This window comes from Plecotus auritus (genome assembly GCF_963455305.1).
Source record: "Plecotus auritus genome assembly, chromosome: 1".
Classification (NCBI taxonomy): Eukaryota; Metazoa; Chordata; class Mammalia; order Chiroptera; family Vespertilionidae; genus Plecotus; species Plecotus auritus.
In genome coordinates this window covers 91,582,652-91,600,341 of record NC_137770.1, presented here as the reverse complement: position 1 = coordinate 91,600,341, position 17,690 = coordinate 91,582,652, and the positions used below count along the sequence as shown (strand labels likewise).

Here is a 17,690-nt window from a genome sequence, read left to right as displayed (position 1 = left end):
GACTGTTTAAATTTAGGATGAAAAAAATAGTTTCATTGTGTTATAGTTTTACTTATTTACATTATTTCTATTTCTTGAAATTATGCTTAAAATTAAGCTGGGTGGGTATATGAGGACAGAAGAGGGAGTAAAGCAATGTAAAAATGAGAGCAAATGAATTAATTTTAAATTTTTAATGAAAATACATATGGAAGTAGAGAAAATAATATAATGAGCCTGATGAACTCATCATGCAGCCCCAATAATTATGTATGAATGGTCAGTGTTATAAGTATAGGACCGTGGTTGGCAAACTGCAGCTCGCGAGCCACATGCGGCTCTTTGGCCCCTTGAGTGTGGCTCTTCCACAAAATACCACGGCCTGGGAGAGTCTATTTTGAAGAAGTGGCGTTAGAAGAAGTTTAAGTTTAAAAAATTTGGCTCTCAAAAGAATTTTCAATCATTGTACTGTTGATATTTGGCTCTGTTGACTAATGAGTTTGCGGACCACTGGTATAGGATATGATGTGTATTTTACAATTTATTTAAATAGGAATCCAGATAATACTCTGCATTGTGATTGGCTGATAAGTCTTTCAGGTTTCTTTTCATCTGTAGGTTTCCCCTCCATCTTTTATTTCATTTATATTTTTTACTAGAGGCCCGGTGCACGAAATTCATGCCCGGCGAGGTGGGGAGGGTGTCCCTCAACCCAGCCTGCACCCTCTCCAATCTGGGACCCCATAAGGGATGTCCGACTGCCCGTTTAGGCTCGATCCTGGTGGGATCGGGCCTAAACGGGCAGTCGGACATCCCTCTCACAATCCAAAACTGCTGGCTCCCAACTGCTCACCTGCCTGCCTTCCTGATTGCCCCTAACCGCTTCTGTCTGCCAGCCTGATCACCCCCTAACCACTCCCCTGCCAGCCTGCTTGCTCCTAACTGCCCTCCCCTGCAGTCCTGGTCACCGCTAACTGCCCTCCCCTGCAGTCCTGGTCACCCCTAACTGCCCTCCGCTACAGGCCTGATCACCCCTAACTGCCCTCCCCTGCAGGCCTGGTCCCCCCCAACTGCTCTCCCCTGCAGGCCTGGATCCCCTCTAACTGCCCTTCCCTGCAGGCCCAGTCACCCCCAACTACCCTCCTCTGCCGGCCTGGTCACCCCTAACTTCCCTCCCCTGCAGGCTTGATCGCCCCCAACTGCCGTCCCTTGCAGGCCTGGTCCCTACCAACTGCTTTCCCCTGCTGGCCTTCTTGTGTCCACATGGGGGCAGGATCTTTGACCACATGGGGGCAGCCATCTTGTGTGTTGGAGTGATGGTCAATCTGCATATTACTCTTTTATTAGATAGTATAGAGGCCTGGTGCATGGGTGGGGGCCAGCTGGTTTGCCCTGAAGGGTGTCCCGGATCAGGGTGGGGGTTTCCTTGGGGTGTGGGGCGGCCTGGACAAGGGGCCTGTGGTGGTTTGCAGGCCAGCCATGCCCCCAGTGACCCAAGCAGAGGCCCTGGGATCTGGGATTTATTTATCTTCTACAATTGAAACTTTGTAGCCTGGAGCAGAGCCAAGCCTTCTGCTCGCTCCGCGGTGGCAGCCATTTCTGTTGGGATTTATTTATTTTCTATAATTGAAACTTTGTAGCAGAGGCCAAGGCAGGCCAGGGCTTCAGAAGCTTGGCTTCCTCCATCACCGGTGGCAACCCTAGCCTCCTGCTCTCTCCAGCTCTGTGGCTGCCACCATTTTTGTTGGGATTTATTTATCTTGTATAATTGAAACTTTGTAGCCTGGAGTGGGCCACCCAGGGTGTGTGGAAAGCTTGGCTTCCTCCATTGCTGGGGAAATCCAAGCCTCCCTCCTGCTTTCTCCATGGCCGCAGCCATCTTGGTTGGGTTAATTTGCATACTCAATCCTGATTGGTGTGTGTAGCAGAGTGATGGTTAATTTGCATATCACTCTTATTAGATAGGATGTTTATTTTATTTTAATTACAGTTTATAGTTAATTCTAGAGGCCCGTTGAAGGATGATTCCTGCAAGAACAGGGCTTCCAGCAGGCTTCCCTCCTGCCACTGCCACCTCTCCCACCCCCTGCACTTTCCCTCCTGCCGCTGCCGCCCTGCACTCCCCCCCCACCCCCGCTTTCCCTCCCGCAGCCACCACCACCCCCCCCCCCGCGCACACTTTCCCTCCCGCTGCCTCACTTTCCACTTTCCCTCCCTCTTCAGTATTTAGTCTTCACTCCCTGTCTGAGTATGCAAATTGACCGCCATCTTTGTTGGGTTAATTTGCATGCTCGCTCTGATTGGTGGGCGTAGCAGAGTGATGGTTAATTTGCATGTTTCTCTTTTATTAGTGTAGATTATTTTGTGTTAGTTTCAGGTGTACAGTATAGTGATTAGACAGTCATGTACTTTACAAAGTGGTCCCCCTGATACCAAGTACCCACCTGGCACACAGTTATTATAATTTTTTTTCTTTATTGATTAGGTGTTACATACGTATCCTTATTCCCCCATTGCCCCCTTACCCCCCCACACACATGCCCTCACCCCTCTGGTGTCTGTGTCCGTTGGTTAGGCTTATATGCATGCATACAAGTCCTTTGATTGATCTCTTCCCCCTTACCCCTCCCCTTCCCTACCTTCCCTCTGAGGGTTGACTGTCTGATCGATGCTTCTTTGTCTCTGGATCTGTTTTTGTTCATCGGTTTATGTTCATTGTATTCCACAAATGAGTGAGATCATGTGATATTTATCTTTCTCTGACTGGCTTATTACGCTTAGCATAATGCTCTCCAGGTCCATCCATGTTGTTGCAAATGGTAAGGATTCCTTCTTTTTTACCGCAGTGTAGTATTCCATTGTGTAGATGTACCACTGTTTTTTAATCCACTCATCTGCTGATGGGCACTTAGGCTGTTTCCAAATCTTAGCTATGGTTAATTGTGCTGCTATGAACATAGGGGTGCATATATCCTTTCTGATTCGTGTTTCTAGTTTCTTGGGATATATTCCTAGAAGTGGGATCACTGAGTCAAATGGGAGTTCCATTTTTAGTTTTTTGAGGAAACTCCAAACTGTTCTCCACAGTGGCTGCACCAGTCTCTATTCCCACCAGCAGTGCACGAGGGTTCCTTTTTCTCCACATCCTCACCAGCACTTGTCATTTGTTGATTTGTTGATGATAGCCATTCTGACAGGTGTGAGATGGTACCTCATTGTCGTTTTGATTTGCATCTCTCGGATGATTAGTGACTTTGAGCATGTTTTCATATGTCTCTTGGCCTCTCTTATGTCCTCTTTCAAAAGTGTCTATTTAGGTCCACTGCCCCTTTTTTGATTGGATTATTTATCTTCCTTTTGTTATGTTGTATGAGTTCCCTGTAAATGTTGGAGATTAAACCCTTATCGGTGATAACATTGGCAAATATGTTCTCCCATGCAGTGGGCTTTCTTGTTGTTTTGTTGATGGTTTCTTTTGCTGTACAGAAGCTTTTTATTTTGATGTCCCATTTTGTCTTTAGTTTCCATTGCCCTAGTAGCTGTATCATATGTCTGCTTCGGCATATTTCTGAGATTTTGCTGCCTGTGGATTTCTCTAATATTTTTATGGTTTCCTGTCTTACTTTTAAGTCCTTTATCCATTTTGAGTTTATTTTTGTGTAAGTTGGTAGTCTAGTTTCGTTTTTTTTGCATGTATCTGTCCAATTTTCTCAATAACATTTATTGAAAATATAATATTATTAACTATATTTTCTATACTGTACCTCCTTGCATTTTTTACTTGAAGAAGTTGGGTAGTTTGCCTGTAAAGTTTTCCACAGTCTGGATTTTGCTTGGGGTATCATTTAACAAGCTCCTCTGTTCATTTTATTTCCTATAAATTGGTTTTAGTTCTAGAGGCTTATTCAAATTTAAGGTTCAGTGTTTTATTTGTGTTCATTTAAAAGTTTTTAATGTTTAGGCAAGATTACTTCATAAATTGTGAACTTTTATCAGAAGTAAATATTGTCTGGTTGTTTATCTTTTTTATGTTTCAGTCTTGATGATAATTACCTGGATCTGTCAGTTCATTAACTGTTTAAAAATGATTTTCTAATTCTGTCATTACTTCTCCACTTATTAGCTAGAATACTTCTGTAAAGAGGAATACCCCTCATCAATAAATTGGGTACTTTGGAGTTAGATTACAAAGGAAAGGCAAAATAAATTCTTGATTTCCACCACTCCTTTATTTACCAGCTTACATAATAGTAATGAGGTGTTCCTTAGCATCCTCCATAGGTGACCAGAGAGTCTATTGGGTGTTGTTTGTTTGTTTTATTATCATTACTAGAGGTCCTATGCATGAAATTCATGCAAAGGGCTCGGCTCTCGCAGCCTCGGCCAGTCCTCACAGCTCTGGCTTCGTCCAGAAGGTCATCTGGACGGTCGTTCTGCTGTTTTATAATTAGCATATTAGCTCTTTATTATACAGGATAATCTCACTTAGATATAAATGTATTTGATGTATTTGAATCATTGCCAGTATTTTCTTTATTGCTATTCAGATGGTTTAATCTTAGGCCAGTGGGAATTTATTCATGTTAGCTCCTGAGTCCTTTTGACATGACCCCGGGAGTCGTTGATAGTTTTACTTTCTGATATGAGAAGATATTCTAGGTTCATCTTATTGATTTGTGCCCCAGATCTGAAATTGGCCGTTTCTCTAAGGAGCCATGGTTTCTCTAAGTGAAAAAAGGCATTTAGAGACTACAGTCTAGGCTCTTGGGTTGGTCCTCATGGATTTCATGGCTCTTGAATTGGTCATTGGTTTAGGCATTTTCAGTGGTCAGAGCTACAAATACATTTTTTTAAAAGATAAAATGTTGATAAATTCATATGAATACTTCCAATTGAAATTCAGATTTATCTCATTGATTTTTATGTCTTTATTTCATTTTAACCGTACCAAATCTCTTTGTGTTCAGCAAAATCATCATAATCTCTCATTTTATTTATTTCATAGTACACATAGTCATCTCAGAATAATAATACCAAAACCACTGCCAATAGTTTGATTACTGAAACTAGGGATGGGTAATCTATTACTGTGCTTTCAAGTCACTTGAAGTAGTTCATTTATTTGTGCTTATACCTCCAATTGGATATATGGTAAAGTTCATTCATTTAATTTTACTTTCAATTTTTCATGATCGCTTTATAAAAAATCAAGCTTTTTAAATGTTAATCGTGTAAAACATTAAAATACTCAAAGAAGTGTCTTTCCCAGTGCCTTTTCAACCTTAGTTTCTCCCTCTTCCATAGGTAATTACACACACACAAACATATATGGTTTTTTTTGTGTAATGTATTTAAGTTTAATTAAGAGTTCTTATATACATGTGGAATTGATTTACTTAAAGTCTAACAATGTTGATGATATTTTCCCACTTGTTTTGATTTTTCTCTCTTCTCCCTCATTGCTAATCAAAAATTAGGAGCTTGTCAGTAAAGAAAAGATCTTATTCCTAAGGACATTCATTCTGGTTCTTTGTATTTTTGTCAGTATGGGTAGGATGGGGATTGTTTCTTACAAACACCTAATTATCACTTACGAATTTTCCTTAAATGCTTATAATTATTTTATGGGCTGTTCATTAAAAGTAATGATAATTGTGAGTTTTTTTAAGAATTCTAAACCACCTACATTAAAATACTTATAATTTTTCTAGACTTGAGCCTAGTAGGGTCCATATTATAGGACATGATAGCTTAAACATTTATTTTTTTAAGAAATTGTATCCCTCTAGAGCTCTAGTTTTATTTCTCAGATTTTTTTAAAATTTATTTATTATTTATTTATTTATTTAGATTTTTTTGTTTTATACCAAAGCTTTGTTTTTTATTTTTTGGTAAGAATAAAAAGGTCATCATCCAGTTTCTAACTGAAGGTTTGAATTTTAGTGCATTATCTTCCTTTATTTTTCAGATTTACAATCCAATAATCACATTAATAGAGTAGTAAGTCATCCCACACTTCCTGTTACAATAACTGCTCATGAAGATAGACACATCAAATTTTTTGACAATAAAACGGGTAAGTAGGTTGTCTTATTTTCTTTTCAGTCATATTAATAATTCTGTAAATTTGAAGTGATCAAAAATGCTATTCTCTTATATAAAATATTTTGACTTTTCTGCTTCAAAATTGCCAAGTTAAACAATTTTAACTCAGATTTTTGCTTTAGTTATGTAGCACATTCATAATATGGTATTTTATTGTTAAGTTTATAAGTAACACCTTACCTATTATGATTTTTTTCATGTCATATTGATTAAATATAAATCCTTCCATTTGAAATTATTTTCTTCATAGTCTGTTGTGATTTAGTATAGCAGAAGAGGTATCTTTCTGGGGTTTGGCATTTCAAATATGTTCTTAAAATTATTTCTCAGTGGATAAAAATGATGATTAGTAAAAATTGTTTTATTGCCATCTTCCCTCTATTTCTTGTTGTCAGAAAACTTAACCATTTATATAGAAGTCAAATCAAATATTAATGTGGCCATAGAGTTTCTTTAAGGACCCTTGTTTCATCTGTAATTACCTGAATACCATATAAAATATTGTTTGCTTTCTTTCAGGAAAGGTCTGACAGCTAGAAAGTCTTCCTTGAGGGGAAGCTAAAACAGGGGTATTAGAGGACTTCCAAATCAAAATCTTAAATATTAATTATAACATTATTGCAGGGCAACAAATTATCAAGCAAGATAGCAAATTAAAAGACAGATTTCTCTTTGGAGGTTATATATGACATGGTCATATTTTCAGTCTTTTATAAATTCCTTTCTTCAAGTAACACTTCATGGACAGATTCCTTTTAACTCAATAAAACAGAAGGTTAATGGATATTCAGAGAACTATGTATTTCACAGGAAAGACTATTCATATTCATGTGAATGTTTTCAATTTAACACCTTACCAACAATTCTTTGAACATTTTTTGAAGCCTAAAGATCATCCTCTGCTGCAAGAACAGAGATAATTTCCTTTATTGTATTTCTAAAAAGATTTATTTTTTTATTAATTATTACAGATTTAGATTTGTAAGGGGAGGTTCAGGAATTTTAGTAGTTGTATTAAAAATAAAATGTGAGTCTCTAGAGCTGTTTTAATGGCAGAAATCAAGAAAAAGTGGTAATAAAATTTCACTTAATAAGTAAGGAGCTTAAATTCTTTCAAATTTATAAAATCTACCAATTTATTTTGTTATTTCTGTTAAGTAGTTTTAGTACCTTATCTTTAGTGGGAAGAAATTGAAGCAGTGGTCTCCAAACACTGGAAAAATTCCTGTTAAATCAACCTCTCTCATTTTTACTCTCATATACAGGCACACACACACACACAACACTGAGTTCAATTTATTGAACTTTTATATCTGAAACATAGAAATCAGTATTTTGAATGGGTTTGATAAATTATTTAGATTTTAACAACAGAAACATATTTAGCATTTTGTATTCTGCAGTGCACTGGCTACTGTCATGTATAAGATGGGGTTTCTGCTTTCTGGGGACTTAACAATTATCTGGGGAAAACAGGATGTGTGTATGTGTGTGCACCTGAACTCTGCTAGATAAAGGAGTCTTCAGAGAGTAAGGGTTTGAGCTTTGCCTTGAAGCAGTGGTAAGATTTTTTTTTTTTTTTTTACGTGAAGAAAGTAGTAGGAAATTGCAGGTAAGGGCATATTTTGATCAGAGGCTTGGTGGTAGAAACTTTGGCCAACACGAGAGTTTTTTACAGGCAAAGCCAAAAAGGTAAGTCTGGAGGAAGAAAACAGACTCTGTTGAGAACTTCTTACAGCCAACCTAAGAATAATGAAATTTTGTTTATACTATGCACTATGAAAGCCACTTAAAATATTTGAGCAGGGATTTACAAAATGGGGTTAAAACGATTATTTAAGTTGTATTATATGGTAGATCCTTGACTTTAAGGAATTTAAAATTTACAGTATCTATTTTTTGTTCCAGAGAGGTCTTTGGGGCTCGTGATTTTTAAAAGTTTGATAGAGGCACAAATTAGAGTTCCATATACTGTACTGAGACACTTAGCTAGTGAGTATGAGAGAGAAGGTGTAGGATGTGCTAGAGAAGTTGGAGGAAGAAGGTCCTGAATGGATTGTGAACTCATGCAGCAGAATTTATTGACTATCTGCCAGAGTTCTTCTCAATGCTTAGTAAACAAAACAAAACGCCCTATCTTCTTGGAGCTTAATGGTATATCATTTACTGTAAGTGAAACATTGTTGTATTTGATTTACGTATATTAACATGTTTGCTCTTCTAATGACTCATTAGGTATATATGATACTATTATTTCCATTTTACGGTTGAAATAAAAGGCTTAAAAGAAGTTAAATAATTAGTGCAGTGCTATACAACAGAGGAAAATTGCAGGGTTGGGATTCAAATCCATGCAGTTTACTTCTAACAGGGGTCCTCAAACTTTTTAAACAGGGCGCCAGTTCACTGTCCCTCAGACCGTTGGAGGGCTGGACTATAGTTCAAAAAAAAACTATGAACAAATTCCTATGCGCACTGCGGGCTCGGGACGAGTCGGCTGCTAAGCAGGACAGGCAGTGGCACCCGGCGGGCAGGATAAATGTCCTCGGTGGGGCCGCATGTGGCCCACGGGCCGTAGTTTGAGGACCGCTGGACATGGTTTACATTAGTTCGTTTCTTCTCCATTTTTTTTTTTTTAAATATTTAATTGATTTTTTACAGAGAGGAAGGGAGAGGAATAGAGAGCTAGAAACATTGATCAGCTGCCTCCTGCACACCCCCCACTGGGGATGTGCCCGCAACCAAGGTACATGCCCTTGACCGGAATCGAACCTGCGACCCCCCAGTCCGCAGGCCGACGCTCTATCCACTGAGCCAAACCGGTTTTGGCCTCTTCTCCATTTCATAGTAGCCTATATAGGAATACTGATTGCCCAAGTTAAAGGGCTTAGATGCCAGGGAGGCTGTTATAAGAGCAAATAATTAATCTTGGTGGAGGAAAAGGAGTGGCAGAGGCATGGGGCCAACGTGAAATTGGTTAAATGTGAGAAATTACAAGTAAATGTTGCTGAAGGAGGGGTCAGACGCTTTGTGACTTCTGTGGTTACCTGTGGAAGCTCAGCAGCCAACTTGATTCAGCATGGGACCTCTTTATACATGGTTCAGTCTGAAGGGGTAGGGGGCCACTCACATTTTGGAAGTCACTATATAGAAAAGAAGTGTTGACTCTAAATTGACTAACATATCAGTAAAGGTTAGTTTAATGTACAGGCAGGAGAATTGAAATTAAATTTGGAAAATTATTGCACCCTTAAAGAAATGGGGACCATTTGCTAATTGGTTGAAAGAATCTTTGGTTTAAGATACCTTAAATTTAGGACATAGAGGGTTATTCTCAGGAGAGGAGTCAGAACTAGATTGTGAATTAAGAGTTACCATCATAGAATTGACATTTTAAAGGAAGCTAATAGTGCTTATTACTCCTAATGTTTTGAGGTTATTGTCTTTGAGGCCAACCATTTCATATTTAGGGTTTTTTATGTTTGTTTGTTTTGAATAGGAATATTGAGAGGAATGGATTCTAAAATTGATAGATGAATTGTTGGACTAAGCAATTAAAGATAATAGTGTGTTGAATGATTTTTCTGTTTCTCAGGATATCAGAGAAGAATCTCAGATTATTCTGTTAGTATTAATGAAGAATAGACAAATGTGGTTTGAAATGATGAGAAAGTGATAATACTTTAGATGTTTTCTGAAGAAACTTTTGCACATTTGATTTTGTTGTGGTTTTGTATTCAGATCAACACAGCCTCATGATCAATAATAAAAGTAGGTCTATGTCATGTTCCAGTATGGAAAGGTCATCAGGACTAGATGCATAGCAAATGATTAGAACCAGAATTCTGGAGAGAGCCTCTGTATCTCTAGGAGCAGCCCAGGTATTCGAGTAATGAAAATGGAGAAAATTTTTAAAGTATCATTATTTGCTATTTTATTCTGTCCTTGGATAAATCAATATATGGTGGTGTTGATTTCCATTCATCAAGAGCATATATTGCCAGTGCAGAGGCTGAGGCCCTTGCCTCAAAGTATTTGTGCAACACAACTTTGTATTCACAACTTGCTTTTAATTTTAACTTGCTCTTGAATCCTATTTCCTTGCCAAATCTTCAGTGACGGTATTCAGTAAATTACATTTTCCAGAATAGGGGTTTTATTACTATCTGTGGAAATTTGGAATAATTTATCATTCTATGAAGTACTCCACCTCTTCCTCTTTAATTCTAATATATAAAATGATTGACATTTCAAAGGATAAATGAATTCAATGATACTAAAATCATTAGGTAGGAATGTATTATCTGGTGACTTATTTGTCATTAAACCTGTATGTAAAATAATCTTTACATCTCTTAATGAGAAAGATTTTTTCTGTTTTCATTTTAATTGCAGTTTCCATAATCTTAAGTCTTTGATGCAATCCTATATTCATTATGTTTTCCACTGTCTATCAGATACTATCAAATGTAACACAAATGTCTATTAAAAGTACTGGGGCCAAAACCGGTTTGGCTCAGTGGACAGAGCGTCAGCCTGCAGACTGAGGGGTCCCAGGTTCGATTCCGGTCAAGGGCATGTACCTTGGTTGCGGGCACATCCCCAGTAGGAGGTGTGCAGGAGGCAGCTGATCGATGTTTCTCTCTCATCGATGTTTCTAGCTCTCTATCCCTCTCCCTTCCTCCCTGTGAAATATCAATTAAAAAAAATATATTTTTTAAAAAAAAAAAAATAAATAAAAAAAAATAAAAGTACTGGGAAAGTTCTGCATTAGAATTAAAATTCTCTTTAATATATTATTACTAGATGCCCTGTGCACGAAATTTGTGCACTTGGAGTGCGGGTCCCTCAGCCCAGCCTGCGCCCTCTTGCAATCCGGGAGCCCTCAGAGGATGTCTGACTGATGGGGAGAGGCCTAAGCCAGCAGAACATCCTTAGTGCTGCCACAGAGGCAGGAGAGGCTCCTGCCACCGCCGCTATGCTTGCCAGCCATGAGCCCGGCTCAGGGCTTCTGGCTGAGTGGCACTCCCCCTGTGGGAGCGCACTGACCACCAGGGGGCAGCTCCTGCATTGAGTGTCTGCCCCCTGGTGGTCAGTGCACGTCATAGCGACCTGTCGTTCTGCCGTTCAGTCACTTTGCATATTAGCCTTTTATTATATAGGATAGGATAATTCATGAACCTTGAAAACATTATACTAAGTGACAGAAGGCAGACACAAAAAGCCACATGTTATTATATGATTTATTTGTATGAAGCATCCAGAATAGTCCAAACTATAGGGAGAAAAAGTAGACTAATGGTTACCAGGGACTTGGGAGAGAGGAATGGGGAATGGCTGCTTAATGGGTGTGGGGTTTCCCTTTGCAGTATTGAAAATGTTCTGAACTAGATAATGGTGGTTGTTGCACATCATTGGGAATGTTCTAAAAGCCACTGAATTGTATCCTCTCAAATAGTTAAAATGGTAACTCTTATGTTTAGATATATTTTACTACAGTTTTAAAAATGCTATAGTGATTGTCTCTTTTATGTTCATGCTATTTTATGATTTCTAAAGTACCTATCAAGTTAGTAAATATTTGTGAAAACATAATTATCTTCGTTATGTTTTATGTAGGTAAAATGATCCATTCTATGGTAGCTCATTTGGATGCTGTTACAAGTCTAGCAGTAGAGCCTAATGGAATCTATTTGATGTCTGGAAGTAAGTCTGAATTTCCTGTACTGTGCACAAACTTTATAAAAGTATTGTTACTCTAAAACACTTTATTTGTTCTTTTACAGGCCATGATTGTTCTATTAGATTGTGGAATTTGGACAGCAAGACATGTGTGCAAGAAATAACAGCACATAGGAAGAAATTAGATGAATCAATATATGATGTTGCTTTCCATCCATCAAAAGCATATATTGCTAGTGCAGGGGCTGATGCCCTTGCCAAAGTATTTGTGTGAATCAACAAATACATCATAACAGATTTGCTTGAACAAAAAGAGGGTCTGCATCACTGCCATCAAAAACGGTTACTGATAAGACACTACATGTGATCTGCCTGGCGAAGGCTATTTAGGGCAGGCATAAATTGGTGGAAATTAAATCTTAATGTCAGGTTCATTAATTTAATTGTAATTACTGTATTTGTGGGACAAAAAAAAGGACTCCAATATTTGTGGCCTGTACTGGATACAAACTGAGCGTATAGCTGTTTTTTAGGTATCTTTAAGCCAACGTGGAGTCTGATCTTACAAAAGGACTTTTATTTTGGACTCTGTGTGCTGCCTTAGGGTTAGGGATGTGGTGCTCTTGTGGGGGGGAAGTGAGCTCCAAGAGTAGTTTTTTTTTCATCTCTTAGTGATCTTCTGTTTATCAGTTGAATGCCACAGATTCCCTTTTAAACTTATTTTGCTTTAAAAAAAAAAAAGAAAAGAAAATTTAACTTAAAATATTTTAGCATTAGTTGCACAAAATGTTTGGATAAAATTCTAGTTTTTATAAGTCTTTTTTTATATATTTAGCCTGTCACATCAGTGCTTAAGATTGTATTGAAGTTTTTCTGCATTATACAACCCTAAAACACAGAGATCTCACTGACCCGCTGCTGTGTAACCACACTCTTTCTTTTGCCTAATACAGCTCAGCTAAGTCCTTCCATAAGATGCTAAATCACCTTCATCATCACATAATTGTCTTCATAAACCAAGGACTATTAAGTATATTAAAATGAAATAGTGGGGTTTAGTACTCCAAATGAACTTTTAAAAAAAACTAATCTTGGCATCCTATCACTATGTGATATTTTGTACATCTTACTGTATTTACAAGTTTATTTATCAAGGATTATCCGTCTTGCTAATAGCTTATTATTTATTTCACTTTTTGTTGTTCTTTATATCCTTTTATTAATGTGCTAAAGGAACCTGTATATCTATTTTGGAACTCTTTAAATAGTCTAAAATAGACTAAAAATGGAATATTTTATAGTTTAAGTTACATACCAAGGTGATTCTCCCCAGACACATATCTTGGTTTACCATGATTCCAAACGAAACTATCTTGTTTAAAAATATTGGGAGTAAAATATTATTTGCATTACAAATAGGATACAAAATAGTTGAATCAGGGATACAGAAATCTGCTGTGTTTGGACTAGTTATCCCTGTTTTATTTTTTCAAATGTGCTTAATTTTATGGTGTAACAAAAGATTTTGTTTGTTGTAATGCATGATTAAGACAATAAAATATTTTTTCTAGTCTTCCAAAAACTTTTCTGTTCAGTTTGCGAGTTTTGATGAGTTTTGTAAGGTTTTTGTTTTACAAACGATGAATCAGCAAATTTTTAAGATTGTACCACATAGCAAACGTACAGCTGTTGAAAAATAATGTATATAAAATGCATATAATAAATATTAAATTGTGTACCTGTATGTTACTGTTGGCTACATTATTTTGTGTTGAATAATAAAGTGCAATACTTTATCCTCCATCATTAAACTAGGAAATGGAGATGATTTCCTCGGTGAGTCCTTCATTTTTATGCTGTTCTTTTAAACTTTGTACTGCTTATTGATATTCTAGCAAGATTAGAACAGTTAACACTATAAAGAATGCCTTGCTAAGTATTTCATCCCATTTGGGGATAATACAATCTTCTGTTGAAATAAGTTATATAATTCAAAAAGACCAAAAAAAGAAGAAAAGACAGATGCAATTTTAAATCATTTCCTTAAACATCATGTTACTTTATTAAATCTGAATTCAATTGGTAGTGTTGTCACTCCTATCTAGCCATACGTGTTTCCACAAAATGTTCAGCAGAATATAAACTGCATTATTCAGTAATTAAAGGTGGTTCTTATAAATAGTGTTAACTTACTATCTCAAAACTTTTCCTTCAATAAGGTAATATCCTTTTTCTTTGAAGGGAATTAATTGCACATGGAATTAGAAGGTAACATTAGAAAACTTACATTGCAAAATTTTATATGAATGCCTTCTGCAAAAAAAAATTACATTGTGTGTACTTTGAGAAATTTTGTCATCTAGCATAAAAATCCAAATGGTTGTTTTAGTTGTTACTGTTGAAACCAAGTTTTCAGAAATCTTTAAAAATACTAGTTTTATAGCTTTCTGAACTGAAGATTCAACTTGATAAACAAAGGGGCACTTTTTAAAAATAATTTAAGAACAAGCTTTCCAAAAGCTACTAGCATTTCTGGCAGTTATTCTAAACCAATGCATTACTGTTTAACTGGGAAATGTGGTTAACACTGCAATGCATAAACATTCACCTCTTGGAATGTATTAAAACTGAAATAAAAATTAGTATATGTTTATTTTTCTACTTTCGTTGTATTTTTCTCTACAATATTAAACATTTGGAAAAAGACTAAGCTTACAAAAAGAATGCTTTATTTTTATTAGTGTGCTTCTAATTGTGACTTAATGTGAAGTTATATAGATTTGTTTATTAAATGGTGCTTTATACATAAAGTTTAAGAATATATGCAAACTTTAATATATTGGCTTTTTCAATATTTAATCATATTTTTGCCTTTTCATATTTTAGTTACTCATGTAGTTTTTTCATATTTCAATATAAGTTATCCACTGAAGATGAGTGTCTCATTTAATACATTTAAAGTTATAAATGAGCTAGTATATTTGAATTTTAGGCATGCCTACAAGTTGGAATATAATACATCTTTTCAAAAATCTGTTTACTCTTTACTCCTGTTTAGTTGTTAACTCTTTATTTTGATTACTAGAGGCCTGGTGCACGAAATTCATGCACGGGGGAGGAGGGGGGGGGGTCCCTCAGCCCGACCTGCACCCTCTCCAATCTGGGAGCCCTGACGACTTAGGCCCACTCCCCATGGTTCTCTGCTCTCTGCAGGGCCTGGCTGCTCCGAGCCCGCTGCTCAGAGGCTCTCCGCGGCCAGGGCGGGACGCTTGCCTCATTGTGGGCTTGTTTCCCCAGTTGGGGGCCTGCAGGAGGCAGCTGACCAGTGATTCTCTTTCACCAATGATGGTTCTGTCTCTCCTGCTCCCTTCCTCTTGGAAATCAATGAAAATATATTAAATTTTTTTAAAAAAAGAATAATAATGAATAAAAGCGAAAAACAGCCATTCTCCAGATCATTGTCCCGAACCCTTGAGATTCTGCTTCCCGGCAAGTGTCAACAGTTTGGCTCAAGTAAACTCATAAAAGTTCTCTACAGGTTTGAATGTTTTTACATGAACACAACGTATACACCTGCTCGTTTCTGAGGACGAGGCAACAGAATCAAGTCCATGAGGTCTGCTGTGAAACTGTAGAAGAGTCTGTTTTTGCTGTCAAAAGCCAGGTCACCCTTAGGTCACCCTTAGAAAGAGTGTAGAAACACAGAAATGGGATTTACAAAGAGAAAACAGAAGTGAACACTTTTCCTGCACTCTTTTCCACCCAGACAGGCTGATTTCTCAAACATCCTCCCTCCCTGAAGTTGGTGAGCTGTGGCCTAAGGGTGGGGGAGTCAGAGAAGACCGAAGCAAGGTTACCAGAGAGCTTTCTGCATTTGAATGAAACCTTGAGTGAGATCCATTGGAATGAATCGCCCTGACCACCTCTCCTCCTGCTTGCTCCCTACCCCACCCCCTACTCCCCGAGCCCAGGATCTGTCTGCTCCCAGCTGCCTCCCCGGAACATGCCGGGTGCAGGTGGATCCCAGAGAGTGGGCACTGCTCCCCACAGCAGCGCCCAGCTCCAGAGGGTGCCAGCGCCCTGCAGCCTGTGGTGTGTGGTCCCAGGGACAGCAACACCCAGCAAGGGTGGGTCCTCTGCCTCCCTCCAGACACAGGAGGAAAGGCAACCTAAGCAGCAAGCCTAAGGGACCCCCGGGAGGTACATGCTTGCCGAGCTTCCATGTAGAAGGCTGTGCGGGCATTACCCAGAGGCCCTCCGGGGCCAGGGCAGGACACTTGCCCTGTAGCCACAGCGGCAAAGCAAGCATTCCACCAGGCTGCTCACGCTGCCTGTTCTCAGCGGCCGCCCCCCCAGGACTGGGGGACTCCTGCGGGGCTGAGGGGACTGGGCACTGCCAGCTTGTGGCTATGGGCGCCGCCATCTTTGTGACAGTGACAGTTAATTTGCATATTACCCTTTTATTAGGATGTTTACTTATAAAAATAACTAGTGACCCAGTGCACAGATTTATGCACATTGAAAGGAAATTAGAAGGTGGCCGGTGGGGTGGAACTGGGCAAGACGGGCTGAACACCCTGGAGCCAGCCTCCCGCGGTCCCTCCCTGGCTACGCGGCTGCAACTCAAAGGGCTTCTGCGGAGTGAGCTGGGTCCCTCCAGCAGGTGAGGTCCCTTGGCTTGGCCTGCGGGGATTGGGCCAAAACCGGCTCTCCAACATCCCCAGAGGGGTCCCGGGGTGCAAGAGGGCACTCTGCAAAGTTGCTGTCGTACTGGGTGTGGAACACAAGTATGTAGTAAACCAGATTTGGGGCCCACAGTGCCTCAGCAACAACATAACCCAAGGCTTAAGGTGGAATCGCGAGGCCCCAGGAGGAATCAGGCTCCCTCCTCTCTGGTTTCGGGGTGAGTCACCCAAGAACCGCCGCTGCCAGGTCACAGCAGCTCAGCAGCTCCTGCGTTGAACGTCTGCCCCCTGGTGGTCAGTGTGAGTCATAGCTACCAGTCAGACACTTAGCATATTAGCCTTTTATATATATAGATTGATAACAACTTGATAAAGTGTTCATTTCCGCTCTCTTCCTGCTCTTTAAATCAGTCAAAATATTAGCTTCCCTGGTTACCTCAGATACCTCAAAACTTTGTTCTTTATAGAATTAAAGGTAAAAAACCATTTTTAAAAGGCCTACAGACTAGAGCAGCCTTGGGCAAACTACGGCCCGTGGGCCGGATCCGGCTGTTCTATCCAGTTCTCTTGCTCTCCCCTCCGCTCCTTTACTTTGAATTTATATTAGTTCACACAAACACTCCATCCATGCTTTTGTTCCGGCCCTCCGGTCCAGTTTAAGAACCCATTGTGGCCCTCGAGTCAAAAAGTTTGCCCACCCCTGGACTAGAGGCCAGGTTTTCACTTCAGCTTAAATTTTTAAGGAGTGGTACTCTTGGCTGAGAATTTGTGCTTTATGCACTAGGAGAAAATCATGTTAAACCCATTTTAGTTATTTGAAAATCTGTAACATGAATTCATATTTGCCACAGTTTATAAGGTGGAGAGGTTTATTGTCTTCCCAATTTGATTTTATCAAATTTTTATCTAATGTCAAAGGCAATTTCAGGTATGCCTCTTCAGTAAAGTCTTTTCATTCCTTTTCCACAAACTAAAATTGTTAGACTCAAAAGATTAACTGGAGTATGTATATTATTCCAACTAATTAACACCATTTTGGGGTCAACTGGTTGTAAAGCATCCAGATAGGATCAGTGGTTGTGTCACAGGAGATAAGGTGGGCAGTTGAATGAGGGAGGGCGGGTCCTGTCTTGAGAGAAGGTAAGCAGGATGCTCTGAGAGGAGAGTTCTTGGGGAGTAATGATAATTACATTAATGGAATTCTGAACACTTCGTAGGCACCAACTTCACAGGCACATT

General features: G+C 38.9%; 1 protein-coding gene across 1 annotated transcript in view; it reads left to right on the top strand.

The window, feature by feature from the left end:
* STRN3 (striatin 3) overlaps window positions 1–13,510 on the top strand; it is a 122,454-nt gene extending 108,944 nt beyond the window's left edge. Inside the window, exons 14-16 of the mRNA XM_080643104.1 lie at window positions 5,948–6,055; window positions 11,704–11,790; window positions 11,871–13,510. Coding sequence (XP_080499230.1) covers window positions 5,948–6,055; window positions 11,704–11,790; window positions 11,871–12,040 — 365 coding nt within the window. The 3' untranslated portion in view covers window positions 12,041–13,510. The remainder of the gene's footprint in view (window positions 1–5,947; window positions 6,056–11,703; window positions 11,791–11,870) is intronic.
* The last annotated feature ends 4,180 nt before the right edge of the window (window positions 13,511–17,690 follow it).